General features: G+C 31.3%; 1 protein-coding gene across 2 annotated transcripts; it reads right to left on the minus strand.

Moving 5' to 3' along the window:
* Nucleotides 1-5,007: 5,007 nt before the first annotated feature.
* LOC120090160 (oligopeptide transporter 1-like) lies at nt 5,008-9,216 on the minus strand. Of its 2 annotated transcripts, none has more exons than XM_039047683.2 (7): nt 8,938-9,216; nt 7,875-8,320; nt 7,433-7,530; nt 6,769-7,341; nt 6,273-6,537; nt 5,998-6,180; nt 5,008-5,847 (listed from the first exon to the last, which is right to left on the minus strand). In XM_039047683.2, the coding sequence occupies exons 1-7, from the start codon at nt 9,020-9,022 to the stop codon at nt 5,227-5,229; spliced, it is 2,271 nt and encodes a 756-aa protein (XP_038903611.1). In that variant the 5' UTR covers nt 9,023-9,216; the 3' UTR covers nt 5,008-5,226. The 2 variants fall into 2 exon arrangements, with proteins under 2 accessions (XP_038903611.1, XP_090162764.1); XM_090306638.1 differs by lacking the exon at nt 8,938-9,216 and adding an exon at nt 8,605-8,751.
* Nucleotides 9,217-19,067: the final 9,851 nt, after the last annotated feature.

The following is a 19,067-nucleotide window of genomic DNA, read 5'->3' on the forward strand; positions in this document are numbered from 1 at the left end:
CAAGCGGTATGTCTTGAAACTCACTTGTTTTCTGCAAGAACATGCTTTATATTTTGCCAAAATTAGTGAATTAGAGTGCTTAGATGATCCTTATGCTTCCGTTGTTGCTGATATAATCCTACAATGAAGGAACTGGCAGTGGTAAGGAATCAACAATGTAAATTGGAACCAACAACGTGAAAGAATCATCGACAGTGTGAAGAGGAACCACCAATATGAAGGGTTTGGGGTGATTTGGGGGTTTGGGGGCACCTCCCCCAATTTTTCATCTCTTTAAATATATGAAATCCTAAAACAAATAAACCACAAACTACTTGGCGTTTATAAAGCGTCGAGTAAAATGGAATGAAAAAATCCGAAAATTTCTACCAATCTCCACTTTTTTCATTATTCTTTGACGTTTTTCATCACTTTACATGTTACTTGATGTTTTAGAATAAAAACGCCAAATACTCAAAAGCTTCAAACATCAAATAATGTGATTTTTGTAATAGTGTACGATCGTCTTGACTAGGGTTTTGAGTTAACACAAAATTGGTGGTTTAAATTTGCCACTTTTACAAGTTTTATTTTTGTCTCAATATCAATCTTGAGATAGGCACCAAGATATGCTACTAAGACAATTGACTTAAAAAAGGGCACAAGGTTGGAAAACTTTTTGTGCTATTTTCGACAAGTATCCTCCTCCTTCAACACTTCTCTAACGAGCCTCCTCCAATTTTTTTCTTCATGTATATGTTCTTTTTTAATTTTATTTTTCTCCTTTTTCTTTTTTCCCTTATTCCTACTTTATTTTAGTCTCTCTTTTAAGATATGTCCTCTTTTTTAACCCTTTTTTTTCTCATTTTTTCTCCCCATTTTTTCTCATTCTTCCTCTCAGTTCTTTGTTTATATTTTTATATTTTTATATTTTATATTTTTTTTACCCTCTGGAAGTAGGCTTTTCCTTAAAAATTTCATCATCCACTTTCTTTTTTCGCTCTTCTTCCTTTTTTTTAAATTTTTTTTTTATTGAGGTTTATAACTAAAGGGCACAAAAAACAGTGTATATCTGTAATTAGATGGATTATAAATTAATTCGTCAAGCTATTATTTAGTTCAATTTTTAATGTTAAGATCATAACAAATCTTTAATATTTTTTTTATATGGTGTCTATTTTTAATTTAAATATATACTTTATTTGAAAGAAAATATATACATTTATTGATTAAATTAAACAATATTTTAGTAACAATAGTTTTGGTTATTATTTATTTATTTATTATATTAAACAATGTTTTAATAGTGACTGTTTAAATTATTAGACTTTTTTCTTTTTCTTTTTCTTTTTTTAGCGATGAGATTTAGGATCTTTTATAATCTCAACATTAACTCTAACTAAATAATAAAATAATGTAAATTTATTTAGTTTTCAACTCATTTGTGAGTTAGAAAAAAAAATTCAAATTTTGATTTATTTATTAAGTTAAAATGATTTTAATTATTAAGTTTTCTTTGGTAATGATTGAATAGAGATCTTTCTATTCCGACTAGGTCGTGAGTATATTCAAATATTCTAAATTTCTCTATTATATTTACTAACCATTTCTAAGTAAAATTATTTTATTAAGATTAAATAGATAGACTGAATATGAACATTATGCCAGTTGAGCTACACTCTTGTTGGCAACAAACCGGACATTCTATGACTCATAAATAGTAGCAATTTTTTAGGGGAGAGAAAAAGGTCATTAAAAAATCATATTTTTAAAATTGATAACACATGTGCCATGTAGTAATAAACTAGTACTTTTAAAATCAAATTTGATGGCTTCACTTCCCTTATTCAGTAAATTTAGCCTAAAGTTCATAAACATAAAATGGACAAAATAAGTTCTTAATATTAGACCCGAAGCCCAAATCTTATAGTTTTGCAAAAAAATAAAATAAAATAAAATAAACAAGCCCAACTCACGATTTAAAACAGACAATGTAAAAAATGTATGGATACACCTGATACACTTGATACCTTTGATACACTTGTTATCCCTTGATACACTTGATACTCCTTGATGTACTTGAATTAAAATGATATGCTTAGAATTTAAAAAAAAAAAAAAAAAATTGAACTTCTTTTTCTTCTTTGAGAGCAGCAGGCCTCTCTCCCCTCCCCCAACATCTCTCTTCAAACAACTAGCACTGCTACACACGATCTGTTGTCAACCATCGCTCCACCTCCCCACCACTTACCTCTTTTGACCACTGTACATCCGATCACTGATCGTCGGTTGTCGGTCGTCAATTTTCTCTTTCTCTTTCTCTCTCTATCTTTTTTTCCCCAATATGTCTCTGTCACCAACTCTACTCTACACCATTTTCAAGTAATTGAATTCCCGCGGAAGCGTATGAACGCCTTGCACTTAGATAATCAGTTTTTATAGAAACAAAATAGTAAAACAAATCATGCATTTGTAGGATAAACATTCAAAGAAAACATAAGTATGCTAGTAAAGAGGAAGAAGAGAAGAAATCAAACTTACCTTTGATGAATCCTCTAGTTTTCTTCTTCCACCGTTTTCCACGATCTCGAACTTCTCCAATCATGATGGACATCACCAACAAGATTAACTTGCTACTCTCTAGATTTCAAAGAACTTGGAAGTGTGATCTCCAAGAACTTTAAGGAGGAAAAGGGTATAGAATTCTAAAGAGTAGTTAGAGAGAATGTAGGCTAGGTTTTTGTATAATATCAAAAAACCTTACCTTAAATGGACATAAGGATATACTTATATAAAGAAGGGTTAACCCCTTCTCCAAGGATTTCCTTTTATGCCTTTGTACTAATTAATTAAATAACTCTTATTTAATTAATTGACACATTAATTAAATAATCATATATTAAATCCTCTTTAATATTCTAATATATGTTTAATTAATCATCATAAATATCATATATTTATGCTAACCTCCAATCTCCATTATTTCTTAATCAATTAATTAACTATTAATTATTTAATTAAGTAACTATACTAAATCATATCTAATATGGAGTTAATCAACGTATAAATATCACATATTTATATGTATACATCTCTTTTATGAATCCAATTCATATGTATCTAATATTTGAATTTTATTCAAATATATCTTTTACATAGTTTGAATTATAGATCATATCTATAATTAACCATTATATATTAATCTCATTAATATAAAATTCCCTCATTTGATTTAAACTATTCAAATTATTCCTCGTTACTATCCTTTTGTGAGCTAGCAAGAAGACCTTATGAACTTATAGATTAGAAGCTCCAGTGATATGAGATCATTTGATTAAACTCCTTTAATCCAATTAATCAATATTCATCAACTACCGATCACTCCACTAAAGATCGGTAGCTGCACTCTTCACACTGTAGATATATTTCTGTGTCCATGTATATAACCAATCAATAAAGCAATGACCCTTCACAAATGGTCATAACTGCAACTGGGTCAAAATATCGTTTTACCCGTGCAGTTACATCTAACTCCTTAAGTACCACTGATTCCTTTAATGAATAAACAGTTTATAGTCCAACTATAAGCTAACACTTCTCGAGCTAGTGAAAGATTGAAGCCTTCATTGTTCAAGATCTGTAACCAACTATTAAGGGAACAGTTTATCTAAAAGAGTGAATTTCATCTTATGTAGTTGTATTCTCAGCTCTCTAATCAGATAAATCCCCAAAATGGTAGGCTTATTGAGTCAGCTATCATGGCTACTCTCACCCATACAAATCAAAGGGTTGTCGTTGTAAACATGAGTTCACAAATCACTCAAGATTAAGGTCAAATCTCTTATGGTCATCCTAGTGAAATATCAATATCTTCAAGTAACAATGTTATAAAAAGAAACTAATCATTTCGTGGTCCGATCTATGTATAAACTCATTTATATAGGATACCCCCACTCTACATGTCTCTACATGAACAACATGGTTCATATTGTTTGTAACAATTACAAAGTGGGTCGTATCCGAAATGTTACCAGAATAAGGCACCCAACTTTCATCCATTTATTGCAAACTTTTTAGGTTATTACTTGAACATGAACTACCTGTATGTGAACCACATACTGTTGAAGTGACATCATATAACCTTGGATCTTAGTTTATTGGATTGAATAATGTTGTCTAAATGTCAAATAAAATACCTTTGATTTTATTAGATAAATAATTTGTGTTAACAAAACTACAAACTCACGAGATACATTAGATTTAGGATATCAATCCCAACACATTTGTCGTCGACCACTGCTCCATCTCTATGTCGCTTACCCTCCATCAACCACTGCATGTCCGGCCACTGATCATTGGCCGCCATTTTTATCTCCCTATCAATTAATTGTTTAGGGACTTATGTAATAAAAAAATAATTAGAAATTCATAATTGCTAAATGAAGAAACTGTTTAGAGATTGAATATTTGCAAAGTTTGAAAAGCGAAAGTCATAATTGCTAAACCTTCAACTTAATTTGTTACCCAATACATTTTTCCTAAATTTATTTAAAATTAATTAAGAGTTAACATAAATTTCAACGACTAAATTTATTATTTAATTTACCTTCAAGTGAAATTAATGCATTCTCAAAACTAAATAAAAAGATCCAAGTAGAATTGCAAAACTTTAATTGTAACTAAACCAATCGTTTGAATTCCATTGTCTAATTTTTTTTTTTTCAAAGTTTTCATTTTTCCTCACGTATAGCTTTAATCAATCAAACAAAACGACTCTTTTCTAGAGTTTGTTTTTTTAGAAAAAAAGATAATTATGATCTAGTTGTTAGATGACATGATATTAAATTTATCTTGACCTACCAACTTAAATTTTTTGATCAATCAACGATTTAACACTAGTAAGAAATCTGGTCAATTTGCTTTAAATTTCCTCAGCAATTCCATTTTAAAGCTTAAAGCATATTGTATCCATATATAAAATCAAAACACAAATTACATCAATAATCCGTCCTACATTAAATCCATCCATACAAATCAAAGATAGAAGAATATTTCATAAACAAACAAATCTTAATTCCAATCTGAAACAAATACACAAATACATCTTTAAAAAAAAAATAAAAACTAAAAACTTATTATAAATGGATTTATATATCATCCTTTTAAAAACTAAATAAAATGTACAAATTTCAACTTGATTTATAAGGGTTAATATAATCAAATAATAATAAAGATATAATTTAGGCCTTAAAGAACAGGACATCCTTTAGCCACAACCCCTGGAGCTGTAGGACACTTAGCCAAATTGCAATGATCATCACTTATCAAACCCCACCAATCTGGTCCAAAAATATCCTTTGATTGTAAAGTAAAATATATAACAATCCCCATAAATGCAACCCCAGCATCCAATGCAGCTGATAATATATAGTTATGTCTTGCCCACCATCCTTTGAATTTCTTGTACACATAGAAATTGAAGAATATTCCAACTATTCCCCATGTTATGTAATTCACTGATCTTGCTGGTGGCATTCCTCCGGTTGCTCCTATTATGATTGGCATGTTTATCAGTGTAATCCATTTCTTTTCAGGGAATTTTAGAGATAGAAGCCAAATTGGCAATGGGGCGAGTAATCCGATCAGGAAGAACCAGTTCATTTGCCCGTAAACACCGTATTTCGTGAACATACGTAGCGGTCCTACTACTCCCCATATGATTGATGCGTTGTAGAATACGTCGTCGCCGGGACATGTCCATGGACTTCCTTCTGGTAATTGATCTATGTCGCAGATGTTTGGTATGGTTGTTAGAAGCCACCATGCCGTGGCGAAGTAGACACTTGAGGATACCATTGTTCCTACGAGCTGGGAAGCGGGTGGAGGGAGTGAGTAATGAGTTCGAGTTTATGATTTGAAATGAAAATTTGCATGCGTAATCACTTTTGCCGGTTAGGTTTAGAATCACTCCTAAACATACTTTTGATCTCTCGAAATCAATTGAATGTTTAATTTTACCTGAACTGTGAACATGGATCTTGGTGGGATCTTCATGTAATGTCCTAATTTGAAATCACCAACAAAGCTAAGAGCTTGTGCCATGCTGATATAACCATAAGTTTTGAAAGCCACATTTGCTAGAGGCTTTCCTGGGTAAATATAACCTATGATCAACTCTGTTATGACATTTAATCCTGGTTGCTGCACCAAATATTTAGGTAAAATATAATCAGAATTTGATTATGTTATGTTTGTTAATTATATCATTTTTGTTTTTGATGAATGGGGCATACCATATTTGTTGTGGCTTGAATGATTCCAATAGGCAAAGTGAAGAACAATGCAATTCCACAAGCAAGTAAAATCCCCCACCATGGCAATTGGAGTTGTTTGTCAAAACCTTCACAAGCATACAAGGCAAGAGCAACCATTACAATTAAGATACTGTGAAACCACCATTGAGGCACTTCTTTATAGTTCCTCTTCATTATTCTTGTATGCACATCTCCGAGTTGATTCATCGCCGTCGTCGTCTTCTTCCATAGTTGCCATATTGTTCTGCAAAAACCATCGAGTAATTACATTTTCAGTCAAGAAGTTCGAAAAACAGTTCTAAACAGTTTTAAGTTCAGTTCGTCAGTAGTTTGACTAACATGCAAAGATGACAACTGGGTCATGTGTCATCTTTCCATTAGCGAAACTAGCGATGAAATGAACTAATCAGAAACTGTTTATTAACCATTTCGTAAAATCTCAGAGACTAACATGTTACTTTTCTCGGTTACTTACTTTCCATGGAAGAGAGCGACATGGGAAATAGTGGCAGTCAAAGTAGCAAAGCTCAAGCCATAAGAAAAGGCAAAGAAGACACTCAAGTAAAGTTTGCTATAGTTATCATAGCCAACTTGGTCAAGATCAAAGGTTTTGCTATTAAGAACTCTAGAAATGTTGTAGGGATTGCCTAAGGAATCAAAAGTGTGAGAAGAAATGAAGGGAAAACGTTTGGCTTCATAGGCATTAGACCAGTATGCAATTGGGAGCATAACATAGACAATCAAGAAAAACCCAACTAAGATATTGATAATGGCAAAGCCAGGGGTGGCCAAAGGACTGCCCAAGAAGGAAGCAACGGTCGACCAGTCGATACCGAACGAGCCGATGCCAAGACCATAGAAACCCGAACCGATCTGTTGGGCAATGATGGAGTCTTTCCAAATGAGACAGGCAATAGAGATACAAGTAATGGAGGGGAAGAGATAGCTAGGAACAAGGTAGTAAGAAAAGCTTGAGATGAAAATTAGGAGGAAAAATTGGAGTCTTGTATGTCCTCCTCTTGGCCTCTTCTCTTTCTCATGCAATGCCCTGAATTTTCATATAATGAACATTAAATCTTTTACAGAACAATAATATTATTGGCTAAGTTTTTACTAGAAAATATAATATGAAGTATAACCTGAAAAGAGAAACTTGAACCAAATTTGCTGGCCACCACATGTATGGTGAATCCACAAGGAATTTTCTGAATATTCCAGCCCATCCATAGCCAAGCATCTATTACATATTCATATACTTACAATATCAAATAAAAGAGATTTTTATTATTCGTAGTAGTAGGAGATAGAGAAACTTAGAACTCGAAGTTAATAGTACAAATACCAGTTTGACAAAAAAAAAAAAATCCTAAATTTAGTATGTTCATTTTTGAGTTATTTAAAGACGATGATACTTATCCAATGTAAAAAATGTAAGATTTAAGATTTTGTTCTCTTCCATAAGATTTAAGATTTTGTTCTCTTCCAAGGCGGTCTAGGGGAAGAACAAAATATTCGGACCAAAAGTGTATTTTATCCCTTAAATTTCATTTACGGAAGCAATAAAACAGAAATTTAGCTGACCTGAGTAGTCATAGAAAGCATCAAAGCAGCAGCAGGATGAAGAGTTCTATGGTAGAAAGCCTTAACAATGGTGACAATATTAACAGCATAAACACTGCTAGATCCACAATTGGCAAAAATGGTAATGAGAACATGTTCTTTCAAGGTGAAAGGACCAGGATTCAAAGAGAAGGACCAATTAAAGGGTAGCTTGATAATTTTGGCAGGGAGAGTTGCAGCCATCAGCTTTCCAAGAGGCAAAGCCACAATCTGAGCTGATACAGATGAAATATAGAGTTGGTTTTGACGATACCCAAAAAATTGGTTCACAAATGCCAGAAGACAACATGATAGCAGCCCCAAAGACCATGTTCTGAATGTCAGTGCCACCTCCGATGGATTGTCGGTGATCGGAACTGTCAGCCGAACTTCCTCGATGGGACAGTCATTTTCTTCCTCCTCTCCTCCTACCAACGTATATCCAACAATCAATATCGTTAAAACATGTGATCATTATAACAATTTGACATCATATGCGAATGATGACTAGTCATAGGATACAATGACGGATGGCTTAAGATGGCGATTATAACCGACACAAAAGGAAAATCGTCAAAAATAACCCAAAAAGAAAATTGTCAAAAATAACCCGCAAATATTTTCATCTATCACAACTAATGCAGTTTTTGGAAAATCATTCAAATAGTTTTTCTCGTTGCTTCGACCACCAAGATTTGAATAAAAAACTAACTTTTCATCTTATAACCAAACCATCCATTCTTTTGAGCTTTCCTGATGGAATCTCGTCAGGAATGAACACCGAGATTATATTTCTTTTTTTTTTCAAATTTTATGTAATTTTTCCCGAATCTTTCACCAAAATACTATTTAAACAACTTTCCAAAAAGTATACTAATTGTGTGAAAGAAAGAAGCATGTTGAGGCTATTTATGGCGATTTTCCGACCAAAAGTTTAAACTGATGAGTTATGGTAAATTTAATTTTACCAACAATTTAACATATGCAAAAAATGAGTGAGAAATCATTAGAAAAAACAACAAATTGAAAGTTTTAGAGAGCTAACCAGCCATGGACAAACTTGAGAAATTTTTGTTGTCATTGTCATCCTTGAGCTTGGATCGAGGATCCTCAACATGATTTCCTATCATAACTCCCTGTTCCTCACTATCTCTTCCCCTCCTTCCTTGTCTCAATGGAAATCTCTCCCTCAATGCCAAATTGTTCCTATCAAAACCTCTCTTTTTATACAAAACAAAAACCAAAGTATTTCGGCGAAATTCATGTAATGGAGGACAAAGATTCTTCCATTTTTAGAACTTTCTTCTGTCATTACCACTAAAGATACCCAATTAAAATGCCTACTTTGCAGTTCAGCCTCTCACAATTCTTTTGGGGGGTTTTCTTACCAATGATTCATCCACGTTAAAAAAATGGACAAAGAGAACACCTCGTAACGATATTTACTTTTCTCGTTGTCAATTAATTTTTTCAATAAAATTTCATGTTTATATAATATAATATCAAAACCTATAAAGTCCAGACTGTCGTCGAAAACCTAAGTTACATACGCACGTTATATGTTATTTGCAATTTTAATCCTAGGGATTAGAGAGATATCATATATAAACGCTCAAATCCTATTGACGCATCTGCCTTTGCATATGTATTTTTCTGATATTCTTCTCTAATAATAAATTATTCTCTCTCGATGCTCGTGAATGTAGCTAACACGTTATTAGTAAACCATGTAAGTCTCTTTGTCATTATTTTTTGATTGTTGGTTTCATTTATGGCATAACAAAAAAAAATCAACCCCAAGAATGGTGAACCCAAATTGGCATTATTTTGAGGGGACACATCAAAAAGATAGGAGAAACTGATAATCTTTACTTCTCTAATTTCTAATTAATGTTGAATTAGGATCTCGTATTTATCTAATATGATATAAGAGTTTGTAAAGTCCAAATGGAAATTAGGTCCAGTCAAATATTATTCGATCCCAAGAATGATAGATTAAGAAAGATACCATTTTAAAGGAGTGTGTTGAAGATCTGACAATTAAAAAATAAAAGAAACATTATGACCTTTATAAAGTATATAAAAGTTACTCATCTTATTGTCGATTGATTCTGAAATATAACTCAATGTTCATCTAATATTTTAGGGGAAATTTCTCTCTCGTTGCAGTTTTGAATTGATTCTTCTTTCATAAAAATGCTCATCATCTATTTGTTGAATGGATAGCCACGTGTGGACTTGATTGTTGTTTGCCTTTTCGAGAAATTTGAATTTATTATACAAGTTTTATGACAATTGTATGGTTTAATTTAGAGACTTTGTTGGTTTAAATATCCCTACTTTATGCAAAATAAGATTAAGTTATAATTAAGTTAAATTTTGGTCGGTTTAATTGATTTTTCTTCTTCTGTTGGATCTTTTTAGGGCTTATTTGAAATGACTTTAAAAAAATGTTTATCAAAAATTTATTTTCATTTAAATACTTTTGATAAAAATTCTTTAAATCAAAACACACGTGTTTTGACAATTCTTTCTCAAAGTGTTTTGATATACAAGTTAGTTTAGTTTGTCAGATACTAAAAGTATTTTTATTAATGTTAAATTACTCTAAAGAACTATTACAAAATACTATGAACGAATAATTTAAAATAATGGCCATTGGAGTTAGTTGTATGAGAAAATGGTCGGTTGTGGTGGTCAGAATTGGCTAGCGGTGATCTCTAGTAGTGTGGCTGAGTATATCAACGGCGTCGCGAAAAATGTTTGTCGATGGTGGTCACGAGAGTTGGCACTCATGATAGTCACCGGAATAGGTTGTTGATGGCGGTTGCCAGAGGTGGTCGACGGAAGGCAGACAACATAAAGGTAGTGAGGTAGATGACTTTGGGGCGTTTTGGTAACTCTAAAAACTACAAATTAGGGACATATTAACCATTAAACACTCAATCTAAAAGTTCGTTTAAATTGTTTATCCTAAACCAACTTATTTCATAAACTTGTTTTTTCAAAATTCATTTTAAGTGGTTGCCATTAACACTTAACTTTTTCTAGAATGATTTATTATTTTTAAATTAAACACTTAAAAAATATTTCAAACACACCCTAAATTTTGGTCCTAAATATTATGTTAAACCCTCGCAAATCATTTATATTGTAATTGTATTATAACATTTTTTTTCGAGTAAGGAAATATATGATTTTTTTTAAAAAAAAAATAGAAAATTTAGAGATGGTGTGTGAGATTTAACCCAACTATAAAAATTCAATTCAAGTTTAAACTATCGGTATTAAATTTATCGAAGTAAACTTAGAAACTAAATTGAACCTCTCTGACCTTTTGAATTGGAGTGGATGTAAGATCACTGGACTAAGCTCATTTTGACTTCCAAACTTATAATCTAATTGCAAAATAATTGGCACAGTGCCAATATTAATAAAATATTTAATGATAAATTGATAGATATTAATCCATTATTACGCTGAAATTAAAGTTCATTGATATCAAAACAATCTTAGCTTATATTTAATTACTACAGACATAACTCAACTTGCTGTACAATTAATATACTTGATTGAGAGATAAAACGTTTTGAATTCCTCTTAAATAAAGTTTTCTCATAATTAAAATAAAATAAACTGATTATCATGTTTAAAATAAAAAATATATATCCATTTAATTTTCCTTTTCGAAATGTTTTTAAAAATTTTAAGCTAAAATGAGATTAACTCAACATTAATTGACATGATCTTTCTCATAAAGGTTGGAGATTTGATCCCTCAACTCTAGCAATTGTTGTAAAAAAATTCTAAATTGCCAAAATCACTCATTTAACTATAAGGGGGTGTGTAGCACGCAATAAAAACAGAGAGTTGAGTTGAATAAGTAATTATTATCTAGAAAATTAAATTGTTTGTGTTTGAGGTGCAGAATTGAGTTGAATTAATAATTATTATCTGTGTTTCGAGTGCTGAGTTGAGTTGAGGTATCTGGTGCAGTTTTTATAAATGAGATTGGTTCTTTTATTTATATATATATATATATATATATATATATATATTGTTATTGTTGATTAATTTTCAACTATACACCTATTTTTTTAACCCTGTTATGACAAAAACTATTTACTTTTCTAATTTTATTTACCAAATAGTTTACCAACTATTTACCAATTAGTTTCATTCTAATTTATATAATTTTTTTAACTTGTTTACTATAAACGTTTTTTCTTAAAAAATCTGTTTACTAAATATTTATTGAAATTATTACCAAATATTGTAAAAAAAAAAAAAAAAAAAAAAAAAAAAAAAAAAAAACTTGTTTTCCATAAACGGATTGTTTTTCTTTAAATTTGTTTACCAAATATTTTTTAAACCGTTTGTTTGCTGTTGTTTGCTTACAGATTTTTTTTTAAAAAAATTAAACTAATTTACCAAACACTTTTTCAAGCAGCTTTGTTTAACACCCACTTTCAATTTTTTCTTTTTTCTTTTCTTTTTTTTTTTTTTACAAAGCCAATATTAAAATTTACATTTTGTCTAAATTGCATCTTTTCGATTAAATATAACCAAAAAAATCATTTAACATCTCAAATGAAAATATTGAAAACTCGTGCAATTTAGTTACCCTTCAAAATTAAAGTACAATTTTCTTTTTCTTTTTTTTTTTATAGATTCAACATAACAAATTTTATTAGTATTGAAGGTATAAAAATAATACCATAGAAAAATATAAATTTATTTCATTCCTATGTTGTCCTCAAGCAAATAATAATGTCCTCAACAAATGTCCGAGTACATATGAAAAAAATGTAAATAGCAATAACGTTCGCACAATTGCGATCTATTACAAATACTTCACGAAAATTTATTGACAAATATTGGATGACAAAAAAATTTACTCCGAACGTAAAACCAACGAACCTCAAACTAATTGGGAATGAAATCTGGAAATGTGTAATTAGTTTGGACCCTACACGAAACAAAATAATATAAATTTGAGGAAGAGCAAAAAATAATAAGAGACATTCGTTATTGAAGCGGTAAGAGGAGACCTACAAAAAGGGAAGGAAAGCCCACAGAAAAATCAAGAAAAATAGAGAAATCCAAAAAAATAAATCAAATACAAAATCATAAAATCAAACCCCAAAAAAATCCAAGAAAAAACCATGCAAAACTCTACAGATCTAACATGTTGAGAAAAGTAAATTAAAAACCATGCAAAACCCTATAGATCTACAGATCCAAAACTCATGAAAAAAGATACCGAAAAAAAAATGTAAATTCGAACAAAGAACTCCAAAAGAAAGTAAATCTAAAAAAAAAAAAAAAAACTCCCAATAGAAGTAGACATAAAAGAAAAACTATAAAAAAAAAAAAAAGTAGATCTAAAAAAACTCCAAAAAATAGATCTAAACCATAAACTAGAAAAAAAAAATAGATCTGACAATAATATTTCATACCATAAGAGAAAATCGTGGAAGAGATATGAATGGAAGAAGTATGAAGCGACAGACGAGGGAGAGAGAGAAACGTCTGAAAAGAGTTAAGATGGAAGTAATTGAAAATATACATTATTAAGACTAGTTTTTTAGAAGTAAAATGATAGATTATTAAATCAACCGTTTCTTTTAATTGATCAAATAAACACTAGGTAGAGTTAACCTAAATCTCATACTGCAAATTAAACGTCCCCTACAAGTCTTCAAAAGTTGTTTAAAAAAACTTCAAACATCAAAATTAAAGGAAACATTTCAAGTTGAATTTTTTTATAATTTGATGTTCTTTTTATTGGTGTTATTAAAAATCAATTTTTTTTTTTTTTTTAAAAAAGACTAACACAATGCATGTTACAATAAAGTAATATATAAGTGGTTTTAATAAAAGTGTCAATCATACTTTTTTTGTTTTATTTTCCCTCTTTTTATTTTTACTTTTTTGAGAAGGCCAACCTAACTCTTTAATGTCATTAAATATATGCATTAATATTTTGACTAAAAAAATGATATTAATATTGTGCAGACCATGCATGTTTTGTTTGTCATTATTGCTTTATTTGCATTAACATTATTACACCCAACTTATTACTACTTACCCTAATTTGTTATCATCCCAAATATCATTTATTTATTTTTAATTATTATTATTATTATGGTGACACAAAAATTGAACTATATGCTCATTTTCACATCCCAACTATTGTATTAAACCATATCTAATTTTGTGTTAGTATCTTGCCTTCATTCTAATTTTTTTAAAAACGGTCCAATTCTTTGATTTATTAAATTTAGTAAACTATGGCCCATCACTACAAGGAAAAAGGTATTTGCCGATGATAAAAACCGTCGGGCAATCACTAAAAAGCATTAGGAAAACATCTCCCGGTGCTAATTACATTGTTGGCAATATCATCGGGAGCTAAACGTCATGTAAGAGTATATCAGCATGCAGCGGAAGCAACAAGGATTAATAAGCATTCTAATTCATTAATTTTGACTATAAATAAAGCATGCTCATACAATAATAAAAGGGTTTCAAGCAATACCTTTGTAGAACTTTTAAAATCTCAATTCTCAACTGCAAACGTCTCCAAATCTCATTTTGAACCACCTCAAGATCTTCCCCACTATTCTCGTGGAGCTTTAGATTGAGTTGTGGGACTCAAAATAAGTTTGAATGAAGGGAACTTGGGGAAGAACTCACTGCAACAACCCACTTGAAGATCAGCTTTTTCAACTCAAATTTTTTAGCAAAAACTCTATTGATGCATGCCTTAATTCCACTTCCATCTTCTCTATTTATTGCAAGACTTTCATGCAAAGAAGATAGCTGCATAAGATGCACCTCATGCTTGGATATTTGAAGCAAAACTTAAGTGGATTTAGTGTGAGCTAGTTGAATGAGTAGTGGAGAAATCCCACATTTCAAATTATGTATTTTTGCAATTTTGATTTTCAAAAATGATTTCTAAAAATCAATTTTGTTTTTCAAAACTGAAAAGATTTATTAATTTTACAAAATTAATTTCATAAATTAATTTTCTAATAAAATTAATATTAATTAATTAATTAAAAAAATTTAATTAATTTAATATCAAATACTAAATTAATTGTACATAAATTCCACCTTCATGAATTATATTAAATCATATTTAAATATTATTTAAATTTTCAATTCCATTTAATTCTAAAATTAAATGCATAATTATATCTCATATAATTAATAATTCTCTTAATTCTAATTTCGACGTTTCAAATTAACTTATCACACTAATCTAAAGCTAGTCTATTTACGAGCTAGTAGGGGGACCTACAGATTATGGGCTCCAACGATTCGAGATTAATTGGCTAAACTCTTTATACTGAATTAACTCTCATTCGTTAACTAATGGGTCACTTCACTAAAGCCCATAGTTGCACTCCTTTTATATTATGTTCACTCGATATAACCATGATTAGTAAGTTAACCCTTCATAGGTTGTTCGTAATAATGGTTGGGTCAAATGTCTGTTTTACCCCTGAGATTACCTCTTATTCCTTAAGTCCCACTGATCCTCTAATGAATAATTGATTTATGATCCAATCAACAAACTGAGTCCCTCCCAGGCCAATGAGAGGGTGAGACCCCTTGTTCAAGACCCGGTTCAGCACCTAAGAGAACAACCTCTCTACTATCCCTAAAAGCGGGTAGGGGTGAATTCCATCTTGCACCTTATGTCCCTAACTATCTACCTGGTCTTACCCCTGAAATAGAGGTTTATTGAGTCGGCGTTGTTGAGTCAACCCTCACCTATGAAAATCTAAGGATAATCCTGAATAAATAGGAGTTCATAGTTATCTCAGGATTGTGGTCAAGTTACCTAGATCATTGTTTTGAAATAGTCAGTCTTATACAATAAACAACGTTATAAAGTAAGAGTGATCGATTTCGTGGTCTGATCTTGTACAAACCCATTGCACAGAACGCCCCCATTCCCCATGTCATAACATGTACGAAGTAGAATCACATCGTCTGTAGCACTTTACAACTTTTTGTAACAACTTCAGAGTGGACCACATCCAATAGTGTTACCAAAATAAGGTACTCAACTTCATTCATATACTATAGATCATTTTGACTATTTACTCGAACCTAATTCACTTTTATGTCTCCACATATAGTTCAAGTACTCATGTAACAGTCATGGGTCTTTTAGTTTATTGGATTTCTAAAATGAAATAAGCAATACATATATTCAATAACAACTTATTGAATTTTCAGAATAAGTTTTATTGTTTACAAACCACAAGTTTTAGAACATAAAACCCAAAAACTCCCATTTGGATTAAAACTCCAGTGGTAATTTATATATCTGAATATATAAAACTACGTTTATGAGTTTTACAAAAAAATACAATAAACTAGGGCATCCCATACTATGGTTTACCATTCGATATCCCATACCCGATATTTCTCCCACTTGCCTGAGATTATTAACTTGGTATTCCTAGATTTACTAGATGATTCTCTAACACTTTAGCCGAGAGAATCACTGTAAACACGTTAGTGTACAATAGACTTCTTATTAAACTATATAGGGAATGCATCTTATTCTTAATGACCAGGAAGTCATATTTTCCTCCTACTACATCGAGGTACTCTAAACTCTTTGAGTAAGACGCATCTTACCTATCTAAACAAATCTTGTTAACAATGTTAATTCATTAACTCTTTATTGATTTATACAAGTTTTATGGAAACAAGTATACAAGGTAATCTGGAACACCATTCCAATGATGTTGAGAAACCAATTTAAGGCAACAAGAAAGCTTAGCACTGGATTTCAAGTTCTATCAAATAGATCTAAAATATTTAAACTTTCTATACTTTGATCTAATGAAAGTATTTTGGTTTATTTTACCTAACAAGTTTTGTACACTCTGAACGTTTCAAGTGTTCTAAACTTATCATTTAGGTTAAATAACTATTTGTTGTTTTAAATATCTGAATATTTACAAATGGCTTTTAACTAGGTTTAGTTCTTAACAAAAGTTGCTATGAGATAGAACAAACATAATTTTCGAAAATAAACATTTCATTTACAACAAAAATATATAAAATTTGTTCTTTACATGATAACAAAAGCAAAAAATTATCATCAGACAGCAACATCTCCCACTAGTTAAGCTGAGCAAGCGGTTTTCAGGAACTAGTTTGCCTGTTTTGCTTTCTCTACTCTCTTCTCAGCAAGGTACCAAGGGCAGTTCCTCTTCTAGTGCCCTTCCTCGTTGCAGTGGAAATACTTTCCTTTGTCTGTAGCATTATTCTTGCCTTTCTTCCCAGCGGGTTTCTTTTCCCTTTCCCTTTGTTCTTCTTAACAGGAACACTCTTACTCTGTGAAGAGGAAGCAACATCAGGCTTTTTAGAGGACGATCCTCTCTTTTCAGTGGTAGTAACGTATACTTCTGATTCCATACCTTTAGCTCTCATCATTGTTTGGTAAGCCTTTAGCTCATTTAGCAGAGTAGTCAAACTGTATTCAATTTTCTTCATTAACGCATTCGTATAGAACTGTAGAAAACTCTTCGGAAGAGATTCTAGAATAAAACCGACTTGACTTCTCTCGTCAACGACAGCGCCATTTACTTTCGCCACATTGAAGTGGACCATCATATCCAGAACATGTTCACGAACAGAGGGCCCCTCTTTCATGCGGCAGTTATAAACATACTTTATAGCATCATGCCTTAGGGAGAAGGACAGTTGCTTGAACATCTCTCGTAGAGATTCCATAATCTCTTTGGTTGTACCTATATCCTCATGTTTCTTTGCCAAAACATCAGATGTGTTGGCAAGGATATAAGCACGGGCTTTATCATTCACCATGATCCATCTATTGTACGCATCCCGAACAGTTCGATTTTCGTTAGATCTCAAAACGGGAGGATAATCCTCTATTAAGACGAATCGTAAATCATCTATCACCAGTATAAATATTCAAATTTGATTTCCAGGTCGCATAATTATACTCTATCAGTTTATCAAATGCCAACAATTGTACTAGTGCACTTGTCATTCTAAAAGATATAAACAAATTTTATAAGTGAATTGCTTTTAAATCCAATCAAGTTTTAGCAAAGTAATAATATACCCAAGATTATTTTTGCAAAGATACTATAGAAAGACATTCTTGACTAAACACTATCACCGGAATAACTCATATTCCGATAGTCATTTAGCTACCATTTTTTGTCAGAAATTACTAACTCTTTGATAATTCTATAAGTGTAACCCTTTGTTTTCATACCTTAGAAGTTTGATCCCAACGATGCTCCCGAAGTTGGAAAATCAAAGTTGAAATCGACTTTAGAAATCCTATCCATTTCTGGAGTTTGAGTTATTCCGAATCCTATATTAAAACCCTCCGTGGGGATAGCCGTCGTTAAATGACTAGCGAGGTCGACTTAAAGACGACAAGCAGGTGCAACATAGGAATCTCACGATTCAAACCAACATAAAAGACCGTAGGATATGGTGACACATATCTCTCACCCACTTACTATGAACTACTTCTCCCATTCGCTTCGGTCTTGATCTATGACGAACACTTTTCCATATAGAGGTTACTCCCAGGGTGACACAAAGTGCCGCATGAACCTTTTAGTGTGAACATCTTGAGAACGTGAAAATTTTAAAATCGAAACACCATATTTGATTTTAAACTGAACAACTTCCCCCATTCACCATAATCTCGATTCATGTAAACACTTTCCGTATGGATGTCACTCCCAAGGTGACACGAAGTGCCACATGAATTTTTTTTATTGTGAACTCGTATAGACATGAGAGCTAGAAATAATCATATCACATATGTTTATTAATCTCCCACTGAAGTGTTCTAACATATCATATACATTATTTGATTTTCACTGAAGTGTTTTAATAGCATATCATATATATTACTAAACTCCCACTGAAGTGTTCTAATGATAAATGGGGTATTCGTTTCTTAGGCTTGTTTTGGCTAATTAAACAACCTAAGTCTAGGTATTTATCCAAGTATAACGTTTATAATTGGATTTAATCTTACAATGGCTAGGTGATAAACTAGTTTTAAAACCTCACATCGCTCGTGTATTGCTCATAAAACTGGTTAACAACGCTCAATAATTTGGCCATAATTCCCAGGTAGGACATGTT

This window comes from Benincasa hispida, chromosome 11, assembly GCF_027475165.1.
Source record: "Benincasa hispida cultivar pf3 chromosome 11, pf3_genome.v1.1, whole genome shotgun sequence".
Lineage (NCBI taxonomy): Eukaryota > Viridiplantae > Streptophyta > Magnoliopsida > Cucurbitales > Cucurbitaceae > Benincasa > Benincasa hispida.